General features: G+C 42.9%; 1 protein-coding gene across 32 annotated transcripts in view; it reads left to right on the top strand.

Annotated features, from left to right (window-relative positions):
• The window catches only part of FARS2 (phenylalanyl-tRNA synthetase 2, mitochondrial), a 626,558-nt gene that overhangs the window by 372,794 nt on the left and 228,247 nt on the right, over positions 1-25,517 (top strand). For 31 of the 32 annotated variants that reach the window (XR_015251092.1, XR_015251091.1, XM_086706386.1 and 28 more), the window contains one exon: positions 14,807-14,958. The exons of the other annotated variant lie outside the window; for it this stretch is intronic. Coding sequence is in view for 29 of the 31 variants with exons in the window: in XM_086706386.1 (XP_086562512.1) it covers positions 14,807-14,958 (152 nt within the window). In the remaining 2 variants the exon portion in view is untranslated. The remainder of the gene's footprint in view (positions 1-14,806; positions 14,959-25,517) is intronic. 32 annotated transcript variants of the gene reach the window in all.

The following is a 25,517-nucleotide window of genomic DNA, read 5'->3' as shown; positions in this document are numbered from 1 at the left end:
TTCTTTAGACTTACATTGCAAATTGGTTATTCCGGCTCTTATTTCTAAGTTTATTTGAATCTGACGTGATATTGGGGACCACAGGTTTCTTGGTAAATCTCTTTCTCCCTTTCTTCCTTGGTATTATCAGTCAGGATTTAAGCAGTTGACAGAAACCACACCAGTTCATTTACTTTTTTTTTATTATTATAAAGAATTTAATCTAAAGAAATGGACCTGTGAGGGAGGTAACTAAAAAGTCAGAAGGACAACACTGCAGTTTCACAGATGTAGCAATTGCAGGAAGCAGCTGCCCCCTCTAAGGCTGAGAGAACAAAAGAAGTTGGAAATAATAAGATGTACAAGCTTGATCCTTCAAAGCTGAGACCAGGGCCTCCGAAGAGGAGGAAGAGCAACTGTCTCTGAGTCCAGAGGAGGGACTGGGACCCACAGCTGGGGAGGGTCCCATGAAGCTGGCTCTGCAGGCATTAGAAAAGCCTCTGCTGCCAGGGTCAAAGTGGCGCCACGGTGGTGCCCAAGCGGTGCTGCTGGGGCCCTGACAGCACGAAGCCAGCAGGGGGGATCACGCCCTCCTCCTGCCTCCCTCCTCCCTCCTGCAGCCTCCCTCCAGAGATGTGGTTTGCAGAGCCCAGCCCATCCTCTTGGGGCAGAGCAGGGAGGTGGGTCCAGAGCTGGAAGGCAGGAGCTGGGTACCCAGGAACGTATGCTGCTCCGTTAGCCTAAGAGGGTCTTCCTCCCTCATCACTCCGAGCCTTAATAAAATGCAAAAGTCTTGAGCATCCCATTCTTTTCTCCTCTCCACTCCACTCCACATTTGACCCTTTAGCTCTCCAGAACAAAAGTCTGAAAAGGCCCTCCGTGTTTCTGTTTTCAGTTTATTAACCCTCTCTTCCCTCCACTAAAAGGGATCTGTCCCTTGATCTTTGATGCACTTCCCTGAGGGGAAATGATGCCTCAGCTCCACCTCCCGAGCATTTGTCCTTTTCCTCTGTCAACGTTTCTTGCACCGCCCTTCTCCCCCTTTTCCTGTTTCCCTACCCCAGGAACCACCTACCCTGGGACCACAGCCAGATCAAGGCTGGCAAACCCGTAATCATGGCAGTGAGCCTTGTGGCTTTTTAATTCAATCCCACATGCATTAGTTACTAACATTGTGTGCCAGGCACCACGTTAACATAAAGAGGGAGAAAACATGGTCCCTGCCCTTTGAGACACTTTTAATCACATAACCCATAGAGATATGTCAACTCTTCCTGGATTACAGACGTTAGTAAGTGCCACAGCACAAAGAGGTAGAAACAGCAGGATCTGAAACATGGTTGGGCCACGTACAAATGAAGGAGAGATGAGGCACTAAACACTTAGGTAGTTACTATGCGCTTTACGTATACTGATGCCTTTAATCCTCACAGCACCCTGAGGGGCCCCTGGCCGGGTGCTCGTCTTGCACATGGGGAATTGAGAGACAAAGGAACTGCCCAACCTTACAAAAACTAGTAAGTGGCGTAGCTGGGTTGTACCAGCAGTGGTATAAAGTCCCACAGAGACTTAATTTGCAGGGGAAGCGAGGTAACGGTGCCTGGTATATGGTACTAAATGGCAGCCATTATTGTGTCATTAGTCTGATGATTTTTTTTTTAAGAAAGCTTACAAAACACAAAAGAAGGGATAATTAATCATACCTTACCTTATATGGTGTTTTGTTATTTATAAGGGTTTTTAATATATATTAGCCCATTTAATCTTCATAATAATTCCGCAAGGTAAGAATATCATTCCTATTTTACCAAGGAGTCTGCTGAGGCTGAGGGGTGTGCCCTAGCTCGAAAAGGACAAGGTGAGTCCTAAGAGATGAAGGCAAGGGGCAGCATGACCTCTGTCCTCCATATGCCCGGTGGCCTTCAGGAGGAGGGCCCTTCCCTGGCTGTGCTGTGATTTCCTGGATGAATAGGAGACTTGGGAGCTACCTGCAGCTATGTTGAGACATCCCCCCTCGACTCTCTCAGGACCCCCCCTCCACACACTCAGGACCCCATCTCCACTGCCTCAAGAACCCCCCCTCCACTCCCTCAGGACCCCCCCTCCACTCCCTCAGGACCCCCCCCTCCACTCCCTCAGGACCCTCTCTCCCCTCCCTCAGGATCCCCCCTCCACTCCCTCAGGACTCCCCCCTCTCCACTCCCTCAGGACCCTCCCTCCACTCCCTCAGGACCCCCCCCCTCCACTCCCTCAGGACTCCCCCCTCTCCACTCCCTCAGGACCCTCCCTCCACTCCCTCAGGACCCCCCCCCTCCACTCCCTCAGGACTCCCCCCTCTCCACTCCCTCAGGACCCTCCCTCCACTCCCTCAGGACCCCCCCCCTCCACTCCCTCAGGACTTCCCCCTCTCCACTCCCTCAGGACCCCCCCTCCACTCCCTCAGGACCCCCCCTCCACTCCCTCAGGACCCTCTCTCCCCTCCCTCAGGATCCCCCCTCCACTCCCTCAGGACTCCCCCCTCTCCACTCCCTCAGGACCCCCCCCTCTCCACTCCCTCAGGACTTCCCCCTCTCCACTCCCTCAGGACCCAGTCTCCACTCCCTCGTTACCCGTGTGCACCCTTGAGTGCTACAGCCTCTGCTCTTCCATTTCCCCATCTGCACAACCTGGACCGCACTCTGTGCCTTAACCCGCTGTGAGGGTGGGTACAGGAGAATGAAAAACCTCATGTCCCATACAGGTAATCAGCAGATATGATTTTTTTGGAGAAAAAGGAGTGACAGTTTTGCTTGCTTGTAGCCTCAGCAACATGGCATAAGGTTTATTTGATAGAAGTCTGAAAAGCTTATTTTTCCAGCTCTAAAAGTTTGTTTAAAGTGGCAAGAAACCCAGGGTCACTTCGAGGAGTTGTGATTTGAGTGGAGATGACACAGAGCCATCCTAGAAGTCAGGACACAGATGTTTTTGGCAAATGCCGCTGCCACTTTTCTGGCCAGGGGTGTGGCTCGCATGATCAGTGGCATCGAAAATTTGGGTTGCACATGGTCCATTTAGTTTACAATTTAGGAAGACCTAGCCCTCTGACAAGGAGGAAGGGCAGGTTTCCCTGCAGAACGTGGTGAAACCCAGCATTTCTCGGATGCACTTGACAATGGCCCAGGTTCTTCAGGGTGCCTCCTGTGGCATCACATGGGACAGTTTTAATAGACAACAGTGTATGAGGTGCTAAGTTCTTTCTTTTTCAGATGAGGAAATCTGGGCCCAGAGAGCTTGGCAGCTTATTCACAGTCAGAGAGGAGCACAGTCTGAAACTACCACCTCTCTGCAGAGGGTGTCCTATTATGGCTGCACCTGCTCCAGAAAGTAGTCATTCGTCACCTTTGTCTCCCTGTCAAGTTTGGATTTTGATGTGACAAATGGCTCCAAACTTCTTCATATACACTCCATGTTTTAGTATTTTATTTTATTTTATTTTATTTAAAAAAAATTTTTAATGTTTATTTGTCTTTGAGAGAGAGAGAGAGGGGCAGAGTGTGAGTGGGGGAAGGGCAGAGAGAGGGAGACACAGATTTTGAAGCAGGCTCCAGGCTCTGAGCTGTCAGCACAGAGCCTGACGTGGGGCTCGAACTCATGGACCGCGAGATCATGACCTGAGCCAAAGTCACACGCTCAACCAACTGAGCCACCCAGGAGCCCCTTTTTTATTTTTTTATTTTCTATTTTTAATTACAATGCATGTTTATTTGTGAGACAGAGAGAAACAGAGTACCAGGAAGGGAGGGACAGAGAGAGAGACAGAATTTGAAGCAGGCTCCAAGCTCTGAGCTGCCAGCACAGAGCCCAATGTGGGGCTCAAACTCATGAACTGTAAGATCATGACCTGAGCTGAAGTCAGAGGCTTAAAGGACTGAGCCACCCAGGTGCCCCCATGGTTTAGTTACTTTAATGAACTTAACTTTTCTTTAATGAATGGAAGATGCATTTTTCTCTGAGGAGTGGGGGAGGTAATGTAAGGGTCCCCATTCAGGCTTTCAGCCGGATTTACAAAGATGCCTGAGTCTCCTTCTGCACCACAAGGGAGTCTTCCCTCTGCTGCAGTGCACAAACCACATTTTGTGCACACCGCTTCTTATGGTTTTCTTCTCCTCTAGTCTGTGAGCTCCTCGGTGGCAGGGACAGTGTCTGAGCAGTCACATAGTAGGTGCCTGGTGAATTTCTCTCATTCTCTGTCTCCAGTGATGCGTAAATTCTTCTGCTATCACCTGAGTGGAGGTCTCTCGATTGGAACCCCTCATTCACATTCCCTTTACTTTCAACTAAGGTGTCACATCTGCCCTCTGTGAACTTTTTGTTGTAGGTTTTGTTAGACTGGTTTGGATTTGGTGCAGAAGAAAATAATGCCTCACGTCTGTCCCTAATGTGCAGAAGCCGAACTCATTGTTTTCTTTGTTGAAATAGAATCCAATAGTAACAGCTGGAATTTTATTTTTAAATATGGGAAAAACGATTTCTTTTTAACATGGGAATGCATAATCTGTGGCCAGTGTTCCCCTCCATTATGCAATCTCTCCAGGTATGACTAAGCATTTATACCCTTTTAACCTTTTAATTTCTTTAACATTTGATACTTGAAAAATGATATGTTTAAGTTGTGAAGTATACTAATACAGTGGATACCTGTGAAGCCACCACCCCACCGTGGTGAATATCACCAGTACCTTGTACCTCATGTTTTCCTCGCGTTTCATCTCCTGTGTCCCCTCTCCTTGCCTGAAGCAGCTATGATGTTTTCTTCTAAAAATGTAGATGGCCACAACTTTTTATTCCCCTATCCATTGCTACGCTATGGCTGAGAGTTGGTATTAGATTATATTCTAGGAAAAACAAATCAGTAACTGTTTCTTAGAAGTAATTAGCCTAACCCGCCTCCCCCAGACCTTTCTTTTACCAAAAGGGATGAAGAACAAAATGTTAGACACAGGATGAGTATCTGCTTACTGGTGTTAATTCTTTGGCTTTATGGGAGTCAGGAAGAAGTATTAAAATATGTAGTATCAAGGGAGCTTGATGGCCTAAGACACCTAAAAGGATCTTGCCTAAAAGGACCAGCAGACAGTAGTGTGGGGGGAAGAATGTGGAGTGAGAAAGAAAGGCAGAAGGTCAAATCCAAGAGAGTCTGCTCTATAAAATACCTTTTTTGTCTGTGAGAGTCTGAAGTTTGATCTTTACTCCAGTTTTGAACAAGCCATTGAAATTCGATGTCTTAAGTTCTTGAGGTTAAATTTTGTTTTGCCTATTTTCCTCTGAACCCTGGAATAGTCAGAAGGCCAGCCCTGTATGAACTCAGGCAAGTTCAAGTTATGTTTTCTCGCTGGCCCTGGGTTTTACCTCCTGGCATGTGTAGTCCCTAACAGAATGGGAGCAGCATTGCATAGACTGAGGCAAAAAATGAAAAAGAAACTGATCCCCTCACAGAGTTCCTGCTCTTAGCATGTACCATTTTGAGGTTAAATTTGGGATTGGAGATTAAGAAACCTAGTTTCCTATTTTGTATTTTTTCAGGAGAGGCAAGAGAATGAGATGGGATGAATTGGGGCCTCCATTCACTTCCTTGAGGCATAAGGGAAATAAATACTTGTCTCCCAGTGAACATGATTAACTGGGAAAAATTATGATCATGAAGGCAAATGTGACCTCACTTCAACTATTGTGATTGTACAAGGCTGTAAAGATCCAGACCAGACAGTTAATGGGAGATGTAAACAATTGGGCAAAACTCTTACAAACATTTTACCTCGGAGAGGAAAACACAGAATGCAGAAGTAATGCCGGCTTCAGAAAGGTTTAATGATCTAACCTCAAACGATGAGTATAAGAGATGAAGTCTTTGCTAAGTTCGAAAGATGAAGAAAAGAGACTAAATACAAAATTGCAGCTCTCCATTTCCAGAACCCTTATTTTTTTGACCAAGAGGTTTATTCATGTATTGCTTTTAAAACTGAGATTTGAGCCACCTAAGTGCACAGTTCACCCACTGAAATTGCGTGATCCTGTGGTCTTTAGTATATTCACAGAGATGTGTGACCCTCTGCACAATCGATTTGAGAACGTTTTCATCACCCCCCAAAAGAGACTCTTGTATTTTTCACGTTAGTATTCTGTGCGCGGCACTCTGCCAGTGCTCTGAGGGGTGGTCTGGACCGCAGGCCCCCACTCTCTCTGCGATTCCTTCTTTAACTAGAAGCACACATGATACTTTATTTGAACAGAGATTTCTGAGGATTACTTTTTTCTTTTGTTTCTTAAGTTAGAAACTATTGCAGGCAGGGCCCTGACACCCTGCTGTGGATCCCTAGGGTCCCACAGAGAATGTAGGGCCACCACTCTCCACTTCCGCCCTCTTCATTAACTGGAGTAGCAAACACATCTTTGTTTCTCACATGCATATGATTTGTTTTAAATAACTAAGAGGTCTAGAGCTTTGAAGTAAATTTGAGAGGCTTCAAAAAGATTTGAAATTTTGTTTCTGCTCTTAAGGAGTTCAGTAAATAGTTGAGGAGGGACCATGCCCTAGAAACTTGGAAAGTTCATTCATTAAGCAGGCTGCCAAAATGATTGTCCCACACTGTTTCGTTATGGAAATTCTTGATTTCCTGTGAATCTTCAACCAGAACTGGAATTCTGTCAAAAAATTAAGCACAAATATGAGAAACTGGAAGTTTGAAAGAATGCTTCAAATGTGCTGGTTCTCCTGTGGTTTCTGGGCGAAGTAACAGAACAGAAGCTGCCTGAGCAGGAGCCGTGCTTACCTCTGACCAACACGCCATGCTCCCGGCACTGAGAGAAATTAAGTAAGGATAAAAACAGAACATTGGAACAAAGTGAGAGAATCTGTAAACACCAAGGCAGCATGGAATCGTGAGTTAGAACAACCTGAATTTGTGAAGTACCGAACCTGCCAGCCCAATTTGATAAACAGCTTTTTTATTACAAAACGAAGAGATGGAATTAAAAGTAAGGGAGCTCTGAAACATTGGGATATAAAGCGAGGTAATCGATAGTGCACACTGTTTTCATAGGTTAGACTGATTTTTAAGTTAATTTAGATAAGAACACAATCACACAGACTGTAAACAGTCTAGAGATACTTACAAATCAAGATAATTAATCTAAAAGTTCAATGAATCATTCGAAAAGGAAATGTCATGGAAGGCACCATAGGGATAAATGTTAGATTTGTTCTTATTTACATAATTATTAATTAGGCTGGAGAGACTACTTCTGGAAACAGTACTAGAAACTGAGCCATTTTCTGCGAGCCCTTGATTTCAAATGGGAGGCCTTAAAGCATGAGTATTAAGAGCACCACCTGGCCCTGCATTTGATCTTGGCTCTGCCACTTCCCGGCTGTTTGACCTTGGGCAAATGAGCTAAAGTCTGCAAGCCACAGTTTCTTCATGGGCACGGTGGGAAGAGGAATCATGTTCATCTCATGGGATTGTGCTACACAGTAATGAGCTGATGCAGAGAATGTGCTGGCACAGGGGCACCTGGGTGGGTCAGTTGGTTGAGTGTCGACTCTTGATTTCAGCTTAGGTCATGATCTCACAGTTCATGAGTTTGAGCCCCGCACCGGGCCTGTGCTGACAGTGCTGAGCCTGCTTGAGATCCTCTTTCTCCTTTTCTCTCTCTGCCTCTCCCCACTTGTGGTCTCTTTCTCTCAAAATAAATAAATAAATAAATAAATACACATTAAAAAAAAAAAAAAAAAGAATGTGCGAGCACATTCTTTGGCACACAGCATCCCACGAATGGTAATCATTAATAATATAGTTTTAGTAATAAACCACGGGCCATGTGTTTTGAACTAGAAAGAGAAGCAGTGCCTAAGAGAGCTGCAAAGTAGTCCTTTGCCAAAACTTGGCCTTGGTTAAAAGCTGACTAAAAGTCACCTTGACAGTTTTAGAACTCTGTGGAGAACTCGTCGAAGAAGTACCCTGTTAAAGGGACTATCAAAATAATTAGTAGACCGGAAAAGGAAAACGAAAACAAAAATATAACAGCTTTGCCTAAAGGAAAGAAGAGAGAGGTGGAGGTAATAATTGAGCAACGAGTACAGAAAATATGCATTAGTATCCTTACACAAGAAGAGAACATTGAAGAGGAAGATTTTGATGTCAAAACACAGAGAACTGGAATAAAAGTACTCGTTTGTGTTACCAACTGGAGGTTAAGATTATCTTCCTTGAGAATATTTATGAACAGGTACAGAGGGCCTAAAGTGCTTTGATTTTATCATGGAGTGATAAGAAGGGAGCCTTTGAGGGAAGGTGCATAGGAACATTTGTAGTTTAAATATGGAGGTGAGTCTGGAGCAACGGGCCAGTTAGGATGGACTAGTATTGATAAACCCAGATCTCACTGTTCAGACCCCTGTTCACACCTCAATCACTTTGGCAAGCTTATAACCGGGTGTCGTGGACAACTGTCAAAATTGTGTATTTGTTGAACTGTCCAAGTCAATGTTTTGGCTTGAAAATGACTAAGCATATGCTTGATGAACATTCCTTCGTGTCCTCTTCACTACAGATGGCTAAATAGGTGCTGTCTCCATGTTATAGGCAGAGAAACTGTGATGTAAGTTTTCTCAGGCCTGTGAACACACCAGGAAAGGCCAAGGCCTGCTGATTTGGCTGGTGAAGCTACAGGGAGCCACCTGGGGATTGGGACAGTTTGTTTCTGCCGCAGACTGTCAGCTCCCTGTGGTCCTCCTCCCACACACCATAAAAGGGTGACACTGAAACATAAGGGGCTCTATTGGTTTCGCAGTGCTGCCGTAACAGGGTGCTGCAAACCAGGCAGCTTCTCCTTCGTCACAGTCCTAGAGCCTAGATGTCTGAGATTCAGGTGCCCGCAGGGTTGGTTCCTCCTGAGGGCCGTGAAGAAGAATCTGTTCCAGCCTCCCCCTAGCTTCTGTGGTTTGCTGGCAGTCCTTGGCATTCCTTATCTTGTGGAAGCATCCTCCCTATCTCTGGATTCATCCTCACATGGTGACTTTCCTGCGTCTGTCTCTGTGCCCAAAATTCCCCTTTAGATTAGGACACCAGTCTTATTGGATTAGGACCCACCCTAATGACCTCATTTTAAACTTGATTATCTCTGTAAAGGCTCTTTCTCCCAAGAAGGTTACGTTCTGACGTATTAGGCTTTAGGACTCAAACATAATTCAGTCTGTTAACAGAGTGGATGATTATAACACAAGTTATACCCTGACTGTGAAGTACACAGTTCTAGATGGCAGCCAAGAGGTTTTATATCCTGGGATTCTTTTGAGAGGATGGCAAGGTAGGAAGCCTCATAGCTCTTCAGAACCCAGGAGGTGATGAGAAGCTGCCTCATGACAACCTCGTAGGGGAAAGCAGGGTGAGCAGGAGATAGCCTCCTAGTGGTCTTGTCCATGAGGATCACAAGGCAGCCTGCCAAATGCAGGTGGGGCTGTGGTTCAGGTCTTCCCCTGTGGGGCCTATGTAATATATGCCAGTCTGCCAGGGCACCACAGTGGAGCCATTTCCCTCTACCATATAGCTGGCAGTAGGGCCCACACTCCAATCCAGATGTGCCTCACTCTAAGTGTATGTTCCTTGATGCTTAGCGTCCCCCTAAATGCACTAAATTTTTTGTCAGCTGGTTTTGCTGATGTCTCAGAGTCACAAGTCAGGTTCCCCCACAAAGCAGAATCTAAGACAAAGGTTAGCAAGCTGGAAGCTTATTATCAGGTTCTGTCAGGATCAACCCCTGTGGACGGGAAGGGACGGAAGCTGGACTGGACAGAGGGAGAAGGTGGGCTATGATGCATTTGCCACAAAGACCTCTGCCTACCCATAGGCAGCTCTGGAATGAGGGGGGCCCTTCAGAGTTGTCCTGAGTTGCAATAAGGAGTTTCTTAGTCCAGTCCATAAAAAGCAGACTTTTTTGTTTATATAAATGTGACTGCATTTCTAGTAGCTACCATAAGACAAACAATGATGACTTCATATATGGTTTTATTATCATAAAATATACATTCCTTAAATGTATATGAATGCAAACTGCATACTTATGTGTATATATCATATGGTAGTAAGAACAATTTTGGTATTTTTTAATTCCCTTCATGCAGTAGTTTCAGTTGTCTGTATTTGAACTCATGACACGGTTTTGAGTATGGGTCCTTATCTGACCCTTTGAATGACTTTTACTGGGTTTGTGAATCCAGAAGTCCCATGTAGAAATCTGTGTTTGTGAAAATATGTTCTAGAACAAGGATTTGAACCTTCACATTGTCAGGGAGGTCTCTGTCCTCTCCCAGACAAAGTTAAGAACCGTTGTGTAAGGAGATACAGAGTCAAGTCAGTGTTGCTCTCTAGGCCTCTCTCTACCTGCTTCACACACACAGCAGTGAGAGATAACAGTCTAAAAAGAGAACATGAAAAAGACAGAACCATGCCTTCGCCTTTCCCCCTACAAAAGATCTATATCTGTGGACAAGACCAACACGAAGTTGAGAGCGGGAATGAAGACACTGTGCATTCTGGGTTCATAAGCAGGGAAGGGAAACCAGAGGTTTGGCTCTGGCAGAATGTTGGAACTAAAAGAGCTCTGAATCATGCACTGGGCCAAAGTGTTCACTCAAGTACAAGTACAGGAACCACGAAACTCTTAGAAATAGGGCCAGGTGGTGGTTGTGCTCTGTAAACTCTAGAAAGGAGGCAATAATCACTGCTACAAATTGCTGCCACCATGACCTCCGGCTTAAGTGAAGCTTTGATCCTAGGGACAGAGCAGGACAGAGACATGGCCTCTTTTTTAAAATTTTATTTTAATTTCGGTACAGTTAAATACAATGTTACATTAGTTTTAGGGGTGCCTGGGTGGCTCAGTCAGTTAAGCATCCAACTTTGGCTCAGGTCATGATCTCACCATTCATGGATTCGAGCCCCGCATCAGGCTCTGTGCTGACAGCTCAGAGCCTGGAGCCTGCTTGGGATTCTGTGTCTCCCTCTCTCTCTGCCCCTTTCTTTGCCCCTTTCTTTGCCCCTTTCTGGCTCCTGCTCTCGCTCTGTCTCTCAAAAATAAATAAACGTTAATTTTTTTTTAATGTTACATTAGTTTCAGATGTACAACATAGGGATTCAACAATTGTATACATTACTCAGTGCTCATAAGTGTCCTCTTTTTTTTTTTTTTTTTTTTTAGTTTATTTATTTTTAGAGAGAGAGAGTGAGCAGGGGAGGGGCAGAGAGAGAGGGAGAGAAAGAATCCCAAGCAGGCTCCATCTTAGGAACCATGAGATCATGACCTGAGCCAAAATCAAGAGTCTGATGCTCAACGGACTGAGCCACCTAGGTGCCCCATCTGAATCCATCAAGGTGTCCTCTTAATCCCCATCACCTTTTTCATCCATCCTCCAACCCACCTCCCCTCTGGTAACTGTGAGTTTGTTCTCTATAGTTAATAGTCTGGTTTTTTCTTATTGTCTCTTAAATTACACATATGAGTGAAATCATATGGTATTTACCTTTCTTTGACTTATTTCACTTAGCATTATATGCTCTAGATCCATTCATGCATTTACAAATGGCAAGATCTCGTCATTTTACATGGCTGAATAATCCTCCATTGTGTATATATACTGCATCATCTTTGCCCATTCATCAATCGATGGACCCTGTTTTGGCTATTGTGAATAATGCTGCAATAAACACAGGGGTGCACATATATTTTTGAATTAGTGTTTTCATAATCTTTGGGTAAATAGCTGGTAGTGGAATTATTGGATCATATGGTAATTCTATTTTTAATTTTTTGAGAAACCTCCATACTGTTTTCCACAGTGGCTGCACCAGTTTGCATTCCCACCAACAGTGCACGAGGGTTCCTTTTTCTCCACATCTTCACCACCACTTGTTTCTTGTATTTTTTATTTTAGCCATTCTCACAGGTATGAGGTGATATCTCACTGTGGTTTTGATTTTCATTTTCTCTGATGATGAGTGATGTTGAGTATCTTCGTGTGTCTGTTAGCAATTTGTATGTCTTCTTTGGAGAAATGTCTGTTCATGTCTTCTGCCCATTTTTTAATTGGATTATTTGGTTTTGCAATATTGAGTTATATAAGTTCTTTATATATATTTAGATCTTTTGTCATCCTCCTGCCAGGGTACTTACTGCTTAGACTCTGGCTGGACTGCCTTCTCTGCATACTCCTCCCTGTTGATATAGCCTGCTCCAAGCTCTCAGTGGACTCACCTGCAGCATGCATTTTCTGAATTGCAATTCCTCTGCTATTCCCAAATAAACTCAGTTTCTGGTCATTCAAGCTTGCCTCAGTCTACCTCTCTATTTAGGTTAACAGGTTTTTTCCAGTTCTAAAATTATCTGGTTCTGTGATTGTGGATTATCAAGTCCTTACCAAATCACTTTGCCTGTCCACCTCTTCTGTGTCATCCCACATGATCACTATCTCTTCATGGCAGCATAGCCAGGGATAGAGGCAAGTCTCTATGCCTTATTGACCTTACGCACCCATTACCTGGTCTGGCTACAGAAGAAAGAACATCTAATTGATTCACTGTAATGTAGCCATTGCTCACAGTAGGTAGTGTTGTAATCTGCTGTTAATGAATACCTACAATGTCACGGGGACTATGCAAGGTAATAGAGATTTGGAGGTATAAAAAGATACACACCCCACCCTCAAAAATTGTAATATACTGGGAAGACAGACATTAAGTAATTATTACACAATCAATATGAAAGGTAGTATGAAAGAGAAGTATAGGCTGCCATGACAAAGGACTAATGGAGTCTGCGAGGGTTAGAATTGAATGTGGTAACACAGGATCAGAAATAGGGTAGGGAGGGCAGGAAACAGTATATGGAGGAAGTAACTTAGTGTGTTCAAGAAACTGAATAACCAGGCTGGTGTGAGAGCCTGGAGAACAACAGAAAGAACTAGAACTTTTCAAGAATTGGGGACTTTATCCTAAGAGCAGTGGGAAGCCCCTGGTTAGTTTTTAACACCACCTCTGACTCAGGATCAGAAAGCCTACATTTCAGTGACCATAGATCCATAATCTTATTTTCAAAACAAAATTTTATTTTCCCCCTCAAAAAAGCATAAGTCATCAGTAGGTATCCCACATCTGACATATACCAATTAATACAGTGAATGCTTCCTTTAGATAAACGATTACTTTAAACTTGTCATATATAATTTGTTAGCTTAAACTAGTTTGCAGTATAACAGTCTGGGCTTTTCGCCCTAATTTTTAAAAGTGTAATTTACTGTAAGATGTATTTTTTAATGTTTTGGGGGCCTATATCCTGGCTGACAGCATTATTATGTTACTATCATGTTTCTTGTTGTCACTGGGTTGCTGACACTAATGCTCAGTTGGACACCTCCCATTTCTGTCATCAGGGCTCAGTGGTAGCTCAGATCAGCTGAAGAGGACATTTTGTGCTAATTCCTGTCAATCCCAGCCTTTCATCTAATCTCCCTAAACTTTCGTGTTCCTAAAGTGGCAGGAGGATGTTGTCCAAAGGAAGAGCAACTTGTGTAACCACCAAACTCCTGTTGTGTTGTTACATTAACCCAGGGATGATTTATCACAGGATCCTGACTTTATTATAGGAGAGAAAACCAAGGATGTTTTTCAGGAGCCTTGCTATTTTGTCCAAAGCACCTTGATGGTAGCTGTATAACGTTCATTTGAAATGTGTGTTCTGAACTGATGCATTTGTCTGACAACTTTATTGATATTTCAAGTTGTATAATCATTTTTCGTTTGAGTATTTGATTCTTCAGAGGTCTTGCCATTTAAAAAGTTATACTTTTCCCGATCAGTGATTCACTAAAGGGTTTATAGTGATATCAGGCTTGCTGTAAACCAGTGTATAAACTTGCTCTTCTAACAGATTTATACTTTAGCACATATTCCCTTAGGACTTCATGTTATATAACAAAACATTTTTTATCGTGGCAGTAACTTATAGACCCACATATATATAAGTGGGACCCACACTTATTATACATATATACATATATATATATATAAATATTATATATTTATATATATATAAATATATAATATTTATATATTATGTATATAATATATATGAGCTATATATATATATAATATAATGTATATAATATATATGAGCTATATATATATATAATATAATAATGAGCTCAAATAAACTGGAAAAAAAGGGGATAAAATGGGGGAAATGACTACATTTGTGTTTATTCTTGGAATCATAATTTGAAAAATAACTCCCCAAATGACTACTTATCATCCCAGTCTTTTATTTTAGTAACTAGAAATACTAACAAATAATGACATTACTAATTGAAATATCAATTTTGACAAGCCTTTACTTATTTCTCTATTAAAATGATTTCCTGAAATATCACAGGAAATTAATGAATCACTTGTTAATTAAATGTGAACTTTTCTACTCTAGTATTCAAATGGGAAAAAAAAAACCCTGAAATATGATATATTCAAATTGCTTTATACTAAATTGAACATTAATGGTTATATAAATATAATATGTGATAATGTTACAAATGAATGTGATAAGAATCCATAACATTCATAATGGAATTTGCTAATTTTGAACATTGGCTTTATCTTTCTCTTCACTTTGTCCCTGAAAATCCGAGTGCTGAAATAATGCTTTACCAGCATTTTCTAATTAGCCAAGTGTAACTTTCCATGAAAAATTTAAACATTCTCATCCAACTAACAAATCAATCTCTTTTCTTCTCTTGTTTTGTTAGCCTCTTAGCAAATATCCTGCTGTGATAAATGACATCTCATTCTGGTTACCCTCTGAGAATTATACAGAAAACGATTTCTATGACTTAGTACGAACAATTGGAGGAGACCTGGTGGAAAAAGTTGAACTGATAGACAAGTTTGAACATCCAAAGTAAGTAAAAAAAAACAAAAAAAACAAAAAAACAACTTTCTGATTTTATCCTTTGTTGTTTCTCTGTGAAAAATGGCTATGGAAACACATAATGAAATTTTGCTGGAACTTAATGCATATGATACAAAACGTCTCTAGAATTTATAGTGAATGTATCGTTTATCAGAAAAGATTTTTATACCAGTCCTTTCTGAAAATGTTTCTAAAATGTGTATTTAATCTTTTCTGCCTTCGTAAAGAAAAATATGTGAAACAGAATGTTTTAAGGATCTTGGAGTTTTTCAGTATTGCTTTTAGAAATTATTTCTTACCATATCACATCCCAGGAACAGAGGAGTTTGTGGGAAAAAAAAGCTGTTTGGTTAGTCTTTCAGTGAATATTTATGAAGTGTTTGCCACATGCCAAAAGCTGTGTTGGGTCCTAGGATAAAGTTTACTAACTGTCTGAGGCCTGTTCACCCTGGGGTGTGTGTGTGTGTGTGTGTGTGTGTGTGTGTGTGTGTGTGTGTGTGAGTGAGAGAGAGAGAGAGAGAGACAGAGAGAGAGATAGTCTTAGGCTAATCAGATTTGACTCTGCTTTCGCTTTAGAAAAGTTTTCTTGAGTTATATCGTTAAGGATTTGCTCGGATCCATCATTCTATTCTGTTTCATTCTGTAGGGATTCCAGTTATACATGAGTAGGCTCTTCTTTGTCTGACTTCTCTACTTGTCAGCTTTCTGTCTAATGTTTTAAAACTCTTTATTTCCACTTCACTTTGAATGCTTTTCTCATTGCTACCTTCTCCCTTACTGTTTTCTGCAATCTCTTCTTCCCTGCTCACATTCCATTTCCGTCTTTGATTACTTTGTTTTCCCCACCTTTTCTGAGTTCTGTGAGCTCACATTTCTGTTCCTTCTGTTTTCTTGCCGTCTACTTTCTATTTCTGCTTTGTAATTTTGCTTCACAGAGAAATTGCTTCATTTGGTTTTTAAAATTTATTGCAGGATATTTCGCCAGCAAGTTCTTATGATCCAATGGCAACATTTTTTTTCTGTGACTTCTTTGTTAGTGAGTTTTTCTGCCATCTTCATTATTTTTTCCCCGATTTTTAAATTGATGTATCTGTGGTGTGCACATGATTGCTTTTTTGTTCCTTGTATTTGAACAGCACTGGATTTTCTGAGCCTGCTATTTGCATAAAGTTGAGGTGTGAGGTTGGGGGCTGACTTGGCAGAGAGGGGCTAGGGTGATCATCCAGGCTAGTTGTTTTCACAACACATAGTTTTCTTCCTCTCCAGTACCAAGAAATCAACTCTTTCTTTAAATATGGCTCATTCATCTCATTGATTCTTTACGTAGTTCTGCCTCCCGTCCCAAATCCTCTCTTATTACAAACAAAAGATTCTCCTTTTGTTTACCTCAGTGATAAAGATTTTGAACTTCACGTCGTAGCCCTCAGCTCTGAGAAATGTGTCTTTGCTTGTGTTTTCTGAGAAATGCCACTGTGTGTGTGTTTCTTTTCTTCACATCCTCTCATTGGCTTCTACTTGATTTCAGCTGCTTTTGGCAGCCTTGAAATCTACTTTGGAGTTTGTAGATGATATCTGCCCTTTAGCTTTACAGAAAATAGAATGTATGGAGCAGCCTGGGGTTTTGACACAATGGAATACGCATTCAGCCTGGGACTTGTATGTGAGAGAGAAATTTCCAGGAATTTACATGTTAATACTGAAATTCTGATTACTCACTTTTGAGAAGGAGGAAAAGTACGGGAATAAGACTGATTGCTAAGTAATAACTGATATGCCAGAAGCACATGACTTGTTAATTTTTTCCCCATTGTTGTTTGATATGTAGAAGTCCTTTGGAATCAAGGATTCAGAATATGTTCTTAAATTTTTACTTCTTAAGCTTTTGCTTCTTGCTATTGCCTTAGCTCTGTAGCTCTGCCTCTCATATCACCAGTGTCAAAGTTAGATGAGTTGCCCTTTGTGGTTAATATCATCCGATCTTAAAGGTTATAGAGCAATGTTATTGTCTGGATGTGGGAGTAAGTGTGGTTTGGGGTAGGGAGCAAATATCGGGTTTTCCTGACTTGTAGGTGATTTGCAGTAGTTAGGGTAAATGTAGAATGGGCATGTTAATTGGAGACATTACAGTGAGATTGAGGTAGCATCAGGGTCCTGTGGACCACAGACAGACCAGGCAGACAGATGCTCCATTAAAAACAAAACAAAACAGGGGCACCTGGGTGGCGCAGTCGGTTAAGCGTCCGACTTCAGCCAGGTCACGATCTCGCGGTCCGTGAGTTCGAGCCCCGCGTCAGGTGCTGGGCTGATGGCTCAGAGCCTGGAGCCTGTTTCCGATTCTGTCTCCCTCTCTCTCTGCCCCTCCCCCGTTCATGCTCTGTCTCTCTCTGTCCCAAAAATAAATAAATGTTGAAAAAAAAATTTAAAAACAAAACAAAACAACAACAACAGAAAAACACATCACTGGGGTGCCTGGGTGACTCAGTTGGTTAAGTGTTCGACTTTGGCTCAGGTCATGATCTCATGGTTTGTGAGTTGAGCCCCGCATCGGGCTCTGTGCTGATAGCTCAGAGCCTGAAGTCTGTTTCAGATTCTGTGTCTCCCTCTCTCTCTGTCCCTCCCCCACTCACATTGTCGTGCTCTCTCAAAAATAAGTTAAAAAACATTTTTATAAATAAAATTAAATTTTAAAAAATCACTGGACTGTCTAGGAATACTCTGTTGATGCCAGTCTATACACACAACCACATACTACCTGGAAGAAGAATTTGTCCAGTATCTTCCGAAGGAGACAGTACTTTTGACTGGAAATTTGGAAGAAACCATCTAACCAAAAAATATGTCTTATTGGCATTGATCTTACCATATTTTAAATAAATGTTAAACAAATATTTAAGGCCTATTATTCCGGAGCTCTGCCAAATGACTAGCCTGCCCAGAGTGTGCACCAATCTTAAAAAGGGACTTGGTGTGGCAGAGATTGCTAATTATCTCTCAATATCCAACCTCCCGTTTAAAAAATAATGTCACCTTGGGCACCTGGGTGACTCAGTCCATTAAGCATCCAACTTTGGCTCGGGTGATGATCTCATCCTTTGTGAGTTCAAGCCCCACGTTGGGCTCTGTGCTGACAGCTCAGAGCCTGGAGTCTGCTTCAGATTCTGTGTCTCCCTTTCTCTCTCTGTCCCTCTCCTGTTTTTGCATGTGCTTTCTCCCTCTCTCAGAAATAATAAATGAATAAACTTTAAATATATGTATAAAAAAATAATGTAACCTTGATTTTTTTATCTAAGCAGCTTACCAGCCAACTAAAAGTCTACACGTCTGAGTCTCCACTATAAGTTAAGTGTATCTATGTGGCTGAGTTTAGCCAATAATTTATAAGTAGAAGTGTTTAATGGCATTTCTACAAGTTTTCCTGAAAAGTTGGGTTGAGGCTGTCCTTTTTTCTTCCTGCTACTTCGATGTGAATGTAATGGCTGGTACTTTGGCACCCATTATGGGCCATGTTATGACCTTTGAAATGGAAGTTGTGTTGCATACAGCCTGGGTCTCCAACGCTAGAGTCCATTCAGCCCTGGACTTTTATGTGAGACAAGTATCTTGTTGAAGCCACTAGTTTTTGGATCTTTGTTACTGTCCACCAAAAGTAAACTTTGCTATTACAGCCCTGAGGAAAAGGACATACTTACAGAAAAGGACATGGTATTTAGTAATAGCGGCTCACTGAGTAAATTCTCAGCAAGTATCTAAGGCAGGAGGGTAGCAACCTTTTTCCGTTAAGGGCCAGATAGTAAATATTTTTGACTTTTGAGGTGACGTCTGCTCACCTCTGCTGTTACAAAAGCAGCTATAGACAAAATGAAATCAAACAAACATGGCTGTGTTCCAACAAAGCTTTAACTAGAAAAACAGGTGGTGGGCTAGATTTGACCCATAGTTTCCGGATCCCTGATATAGGGGAGGGAGCCACTCACATATTCTAAAATCCTCCTCTCATAGGTCTTTTTACCTGAGGGACCCTACACCCCTCCCGTTGTCCTCCCATTAAGAGTTCCTGACTTGGGGGGCGCCTGGGGGGCGCAGTCGGTTAAGCGTCCGACTTCAGCCGGGTCACGATCTCGCGGTCCGTGAGTTCGAGCCCCGCGTCAGGCTCTGGGCTGATGGCTCAGAGCCTGGAGCCTGTTTCCGATTCTGTGTCTCCCTCTCTCTCTGCCCCTCCCCCGTTCATGCTCTGTCTCTCTCTGTCCCAAAAATAAATAAACATTGAAAAAAAAAAATTAAAAAAAAAAAGAGTTCCTGACTTGGGTGGTGGCATGTGGAGGGTCACCTGACCTTGCACTCATCAATGCATATCTTGAACTCAAGACTTAACTTTATCTTCTAAACACATAAATTAAATATTGCTAGATAGTCCAAAGAGCTGTGACCCTTTCTTCTCCTAACATCAAAAACTGAGAAATGCTAGTAATGAGTGAATGACTCTTTGAAATAAACAAGTAGTTGAACAAATCATGTGTTATTTTTTCAACAAATTAGGTTTCATTTTGTGAACCAAAGCAGATCCTAAGATATTTCAGGGAGACATAAACTGCTGAATATGAACCTAATTTCATAATGTTAGACAAATGGGCAGATATTTTCTGGATTACAAATAACAGTTTGCACCCTGAAGGACGTAGCTGTTCATATTAGAAGAAGATGACATTTTGTTCTAGTCTGCCATTCAGAACCTTCTCCCAGAGCATCTTTGCCACTTAATCTGTAGGCCCCTTAACGTGCAGTAGAGTTCTTATAGTTCCAAATTTCATATAACAAAAAGTAGAGTAGTGATTACTTTGGAGAGGAGAACTACGGTCACCACATGCACTCTGATGCCTTTGCAATATTGTGCTATATGCATGCACTGAATAATGAGAAAACTTAGGAAAATATGTACGTCAACATACAAACTTGGCTATCTGTTGCCCGACACATTTCTGAGTACACTGGTCATGGCCCATGCAACTGAAGGAATTATGGCGAACAGTGTTTATTTTCTCCTGTAACACAGTTGCTTAAAATATTTCTTAGCCCGGGGTAGGAGAGAGAGCAAAGAAAGGCAGAAGGAAACTTATCCAGTGTCTTCAGCTACTAACACCTCATTTGGGAATGCCACCAATTATTTGTGAACTGTAGAAATGGACTGTAAAGTGGGCTCAAATAGGACAGATTTGGCTTAAGCTCAAGGCAGAGGTTTTTGGGAGTTAGAACTTGAGAATTTAAAAAGAGTTACTTGATTTTACTGCAAGGAGTGGGGCGTGGTGGGGAAAGTGCCCAGGTGTCTGCAGCAGGCACTGCCCAGCAATGTCCCCAAACCAGAGCCTCCCAAAGACTTCCACCCTGTTCCTGAGGCTGCTGCTTACCCTGCACAGCCTGCTCACACAGTCATGGTCATGCTTTCCTGAATCTGTGAACCCATAGTCAGGGTCTAGTTGGGGCTGAGATGCTAAAAGGGAGCATACCTCGAGCTTTGGGCACCAAAGGTGAGTCCCAGCTCTCTTCAGCCCGACTTGATACAATAATGGTTCTGTCCTTTATGGCTGACCACTTGTAGTTTGAACTAATTTGGCATAGGTAGGGATACTGGAGCATTTGTCAGCACTTTTAACAGAATGCTCAAGAGGTAATTCACCAGGAGAGGCACCTTCTCAACGTGGCTAGCCCCACGTCTCAGTGGGTATGAGTCATGGGCATCACCTGCCCATAACTGGCCATGATGTGGCACTGGGAGCACCTAAAGATGAGGCAGTTGGGGTGACTTCTCCTTCCTCCAATCTTTCCCTCCCTTCTTTCTTTTCCTGGTATGTTTGTTTTTGCTTTGTCAAACTGTATCCAATAAAAACATGAAAGTTTAAAAATAAAAAGGTAGAGATTCACTCACCATCTCAACACCCTAACACCAATTCTTAATATTGTTACATTTTCCCTGTCTTGACTTTCTCTGTACATGTGCATCAGATGATGTTTGATCTTTGAATGATTTCTGTATTATCAGCCCCTTGGTCTAGAGTGGGGTTCTTCAGCCTCTGCACTACTGATATTTGGGGCCAGATAATTCTTTGTTTTGGGGGCTATTCAGTGCATTGTAATTTGTCAGCAATACCTGTGGCCTCTGCTACCATCCCCATTTATGATAAAAAATGCCTCCAGACATTGCCAAATGCCCCCCGTTGGGCAAAATCACCCCCAGTTGAGAACCACTGGGATATCATTTAGTAGAGAATTTCTTATGTCTTCTGAAAAATACTTCTTAAAGTCATGCTTTAGTTTTATGTTCTGGCCAGCAGGGAGAAGGAAGAGAAGGACCTCACAAGAGGGAGGTGTATCAGGTGGGGGGTTTCTTGTGTTTCCAAGAAACATACTTGGTGGAACATAGGAAAAGCTGGGCACACCAACTAGGCTTCAGAAAGAGCAGGAGCTCTTTCTGGGGTGTGTGTGCCAGTTTCTACTTCTCTATTGCATTTTATTTCCGCACACTCACTCTGGCTCTCCACCCCCTGCCCTTCTACTTTCTGCCATGTAGCTCAGGCTCTGTCTGTATCTTGCAGAGTTCTGAATACCCTGCCCAGCCCCTGAGTCTAAATGACTGTCAGGTGTCAGCTCTCAGCACCAGTTGCTAGCACCTTGCCCAGTTCTGACACTTTCGACAAAGGAATCTCCCTGGCCCCACTCAACTTTTCTGGCCAAGTCAGAGGTCAGTGAGCAGCTGGTGGACAGGCTTCACTTGAGTCACATGCCTCCCCTTGCTCTAATTAGCCACATGAGTCAAATGGCCTCTGACGTTGTTTTTACAAGTTAGTAGGTTCACTGTTTATACATATCTTTCTTTGTTTTCTTTTTAACCTGAACTCAGTAGCTTCTGACTCCAGCACTACCATTTTCAGACTTCCTTGAACTTCAGGCAGAGAGGCATGTTGTAAAAACATTAATTAATTGATTCTTGAGTTCCTGTGTCATAGGAGACATTAGGACCACAAGGATATTAAGGCAAGATCCTAATTTTTGTGGAGCCAAATAACACAGGAAAAGTGAACAGCAATAAAAAGTAGAAGGTGATAGATATAAGGTGGGTTAAGCCTAGTAAATTGCATGCACGGTTACTTGCACGTAACTGATGCTCAGTAACCTCTCATGGACTTAAAACAAGGGGCACATGTCTAGGGTTATAGATTCAAAGGAAAGAAGCCATTGGGATGGGAAGATTTCCCAGGAGACAGGATAGCAAGTTCTGCACATCTGTCTCCCTTCTGATACCTTGTGAATGAGATATACACAGTTCTGACTCTAATTACTGTCAGTAAGTGCTTTTCAGTAGAAACCTTCAGTTCCTATAAAAAGAATTATGGGTTGTTATGTTATTTTGTTGCTGGGACAAATTCATTCATGGTAGCCACTTTAAGACATAGGGGATGCATTTAAGGGTACACCTGATTCAGAACAGGAAACCTGTTTGTAACAAAGATGGGTCTAGAGGCCAGAGACCTCCTTCAGCTGGGTGCCTCTGGCTCTATCCCTCTGCTCGCTCCTCTTAGCCAGTGTCTGTGTCTTCCCCCAGCCCCCCGCCCCACTACTTACACAAACACGGACATCTCCACCTGTTTCTGCATTGGTCAAAGTCTTTTCTGGCCAGTCCACTCCATTATCAAAGTGCAGACTGGAAGGAATTAATCCAACTGACTGGTCAAACTGCCAGTACCCCTTTTAGGGAGAGCTCTTTGTACCAGGCTGCCTTCTGAGGTTCCAGGCAATCTGTGGATGGACCACTCTTGGATCAAGACCTTATTGCTGATCTGGCCAGGGACCACTAATAAGACAACTCAGCCCTGCTTTCCAGAACAAAGAGCCAACTGTCTGAACATTTTCAACCAAAAGGGTTCACGGGATGTTTTTTCAGAACGGAACAAGCACCCGAGTACTGCCCTCTTTTCCCCGTCACCCACTAGTCTACCCCACATATAGGGCTCTAGGTAACTGCTCCTAATCACTGCCTCATTCCTATCTTGTGTTCCTTATTTGCATTTAAACTTTTCTAGGCTGTTGCACTTGATGGACACTCTGTAAGACACGATGGCATAGTTGCTCACTTGTATCTTCCCACAATGTTTATATTAGTGGAAGGAGGCTGCCTTACTATGTGACACTTGATGGATAGCTCATTCATCCTTCTTCACTCCTTAGAGGAGCTTTTGTTAAATGACTGGAAGTATTTTATGACATAAAAAGTAGAGGCAAGAAAGAGCTCAGAATCCAGAGTCAGAAGCCATCAGCTGAGTCTTGGCCCTCCACCTCCTAGATGTCTGAAATTGGGACTGTCTGAGCCCAGTTCCCTCATCTGCCAACCAAGGCGCTAACATCATCTTTAATGGGTATAACTGCAAAAATTAAATGAGCCCGTATATGTAAAATTCTTTCAAAATGACACAGAGGTTTGTTTGGGTTTTTTTTTTAATGGCTAGCTATTACAGTAAATACTAGTAACTTTCACAATCAACCCGTCTTGTTTATTAAAATAAAGAATAACCTTAGCACAGCTAGGAGCCTTGGACTTGGCAGCCAAATACATATAAATAGGAAGTTCTGGTACTAAAGGGAAGCAGAACAGACTTCATATAAAAGTATCATTCTGAAATGATACATGTTCTTCCTGCAACTTAAGGAGCAAATTTTTAATCATAAAGATGCTGACCGGCCAAGCTGTGTAGTCAATATGGCGGCTTTCTGGGTTGTGTGTTGAGAAAAGGCTATGGACAGTGACAGGTGGGATGACATCCCTGGTTTACAAATCACTCTCTGGTCTGGTTTCTTGTGACAGTGCCAAGTAAGTGCAGTTATCTGGACTTAAAGCTTGGCCAGCAATGGAAAACCAGCTACAGCTAATCTTGAGAGAGCTTGTCAGAAGTTGTGTCCCCTTGAAGCTGACAGCATGCAGTCCCAGGGAGGTGGCTCGAGGTGGCCAGGCCTGCTTTAGAACCCTCCTGGCTTCTTTCCCTTTCTTCGCTTTTATTGCAATGCTGGTGGCGTGTGTGTAAGAACTTTTATTGTTGTGGTTCAGACAGCCCAGAAAGCAATTCTAAGAACACTATTTTTAGCTTGGATATTTGTTTTTTTTCCCTGCCTCCCATCCTTTCCCTCCTTCTCCCAAAGGCTTCTTTTTAAAGCAGCCCACGAGAGGTGCCTTTCCTCACCGTCACACAGCAGCCCTGTTTGCCACCAGCGCTAGACAAATTAAAACACAATTAGTTCAGTCCCCGAACACCTTGTTCTGCCTTGTGCCCCAGCACTTCACCATTTGCTGAAGGATTCTTTGGGATTACCTTCAGCACTGACCTGGCAGGGCCCCAGGAACAGCATCTCCGCACAGGGCAGAGAAGGAGCAGAGAGATTGCTTGATGACAGCCAGGTAAGGAGAGAGGCCAGGCACTTAATGAGCTGTATCTTCCGTGATGTGCTGTGTTATAGCACACCTTTGTGAGAATTAGCCATGGAGCCGCTCTTCCCTCTTTAACTTTCAATTAGCGGTTTTCAAGGAATTCTTTGGATGTTATCCTCACTTGGCAAATTGTGCACCTTTTTGTAGCGTGGAGATTGAATGCTCTCTTTCCATGATGTGAGGCTCAAGTAACATCACTTGATGTTTCCCTGTCTCACCCCCAACGATATTGATCAGATTAAAGCAAGTTAAAATGCACACCAAGGACAACCTGTCACAGAATTGCTGGCAGAAATGTGACAGGGAAGGGCAGCCCCACCCCATCATTTGGGGCAATTATGAGCAATGCTCTAAATCATTTTGGATCTTTAAATCTGTTATCCCAGGTCACAAGGTCACTTCAACTAAGCTACCACCCAAATTTGATACCCAGAGCCAGCCCTGGGAGGCTGCCCCTCCCTCCCAGCCCTCCCCCCCTTACTCCCCTCCCCCACGGCACTGTCTGCACTGTGTCAGTTAGTTACCTTGTCCTTCACACCCCACAGAGGCTTGACCTTGAATGTGCTACAGCCCTCACAGTTAACGATGATGTCTTAGTAACCAAGACATTTATGAATCCACGTACAGCCTCAGAATCATATATTAGATAACCAAACAGTTATCCTGAGTACAGATTTCAGAGTTGAGTCTCGAAAGATGGGCCTATGATTTGTAAGAAAGTCTCTGAGACCTCTTTGAATCATTCTAGAAAATTCGTATTTCTCAATAGCAGAGATGGACTTAGCGGACTTGTCAATCCCTCTGGCTCCAGCATCACACAGGCTGGGGCTACAAGGCACACAGTGTGTGGGCTGGGGTGGTGCCATTTGGTCACCTGAATGTCTCTTGGGCTAGTTATCTTCCTTAACTTGGTCATAACCGAGACGCAAGCAGTTGATGTACAAAAGGTGGCAGCAGGCAGGCACCTCTCGGGATGAGAGGTCAGCTCCAGGGGAAGGGACCCCAGGAGTCGTGCCCACAGATGGTCCAAATGGTACCCAAGAGCTAGGGCATCTTTCTTATTGGGGACCTTTGGTAG

This window comes from Puma concolor, chromosome B2 (genome assembly GCF_028749965.1).
Source record: "Puma concolor isolate L17-30 chromosome B2, mPumCon1.1.hap2, whole genome shotgun sequence".
Classification (NCBI taxonomy): domain Eukaryota; kingdom Metazoa; phylum Chordata; class Mammalia; order Carnivora; family Felidae; genus Puma; species Puma concolor.
Note: the sequence above shows the minus strand (reverse complement) of the source record. Positions and strands in the feature narration are given on the sequence as shown.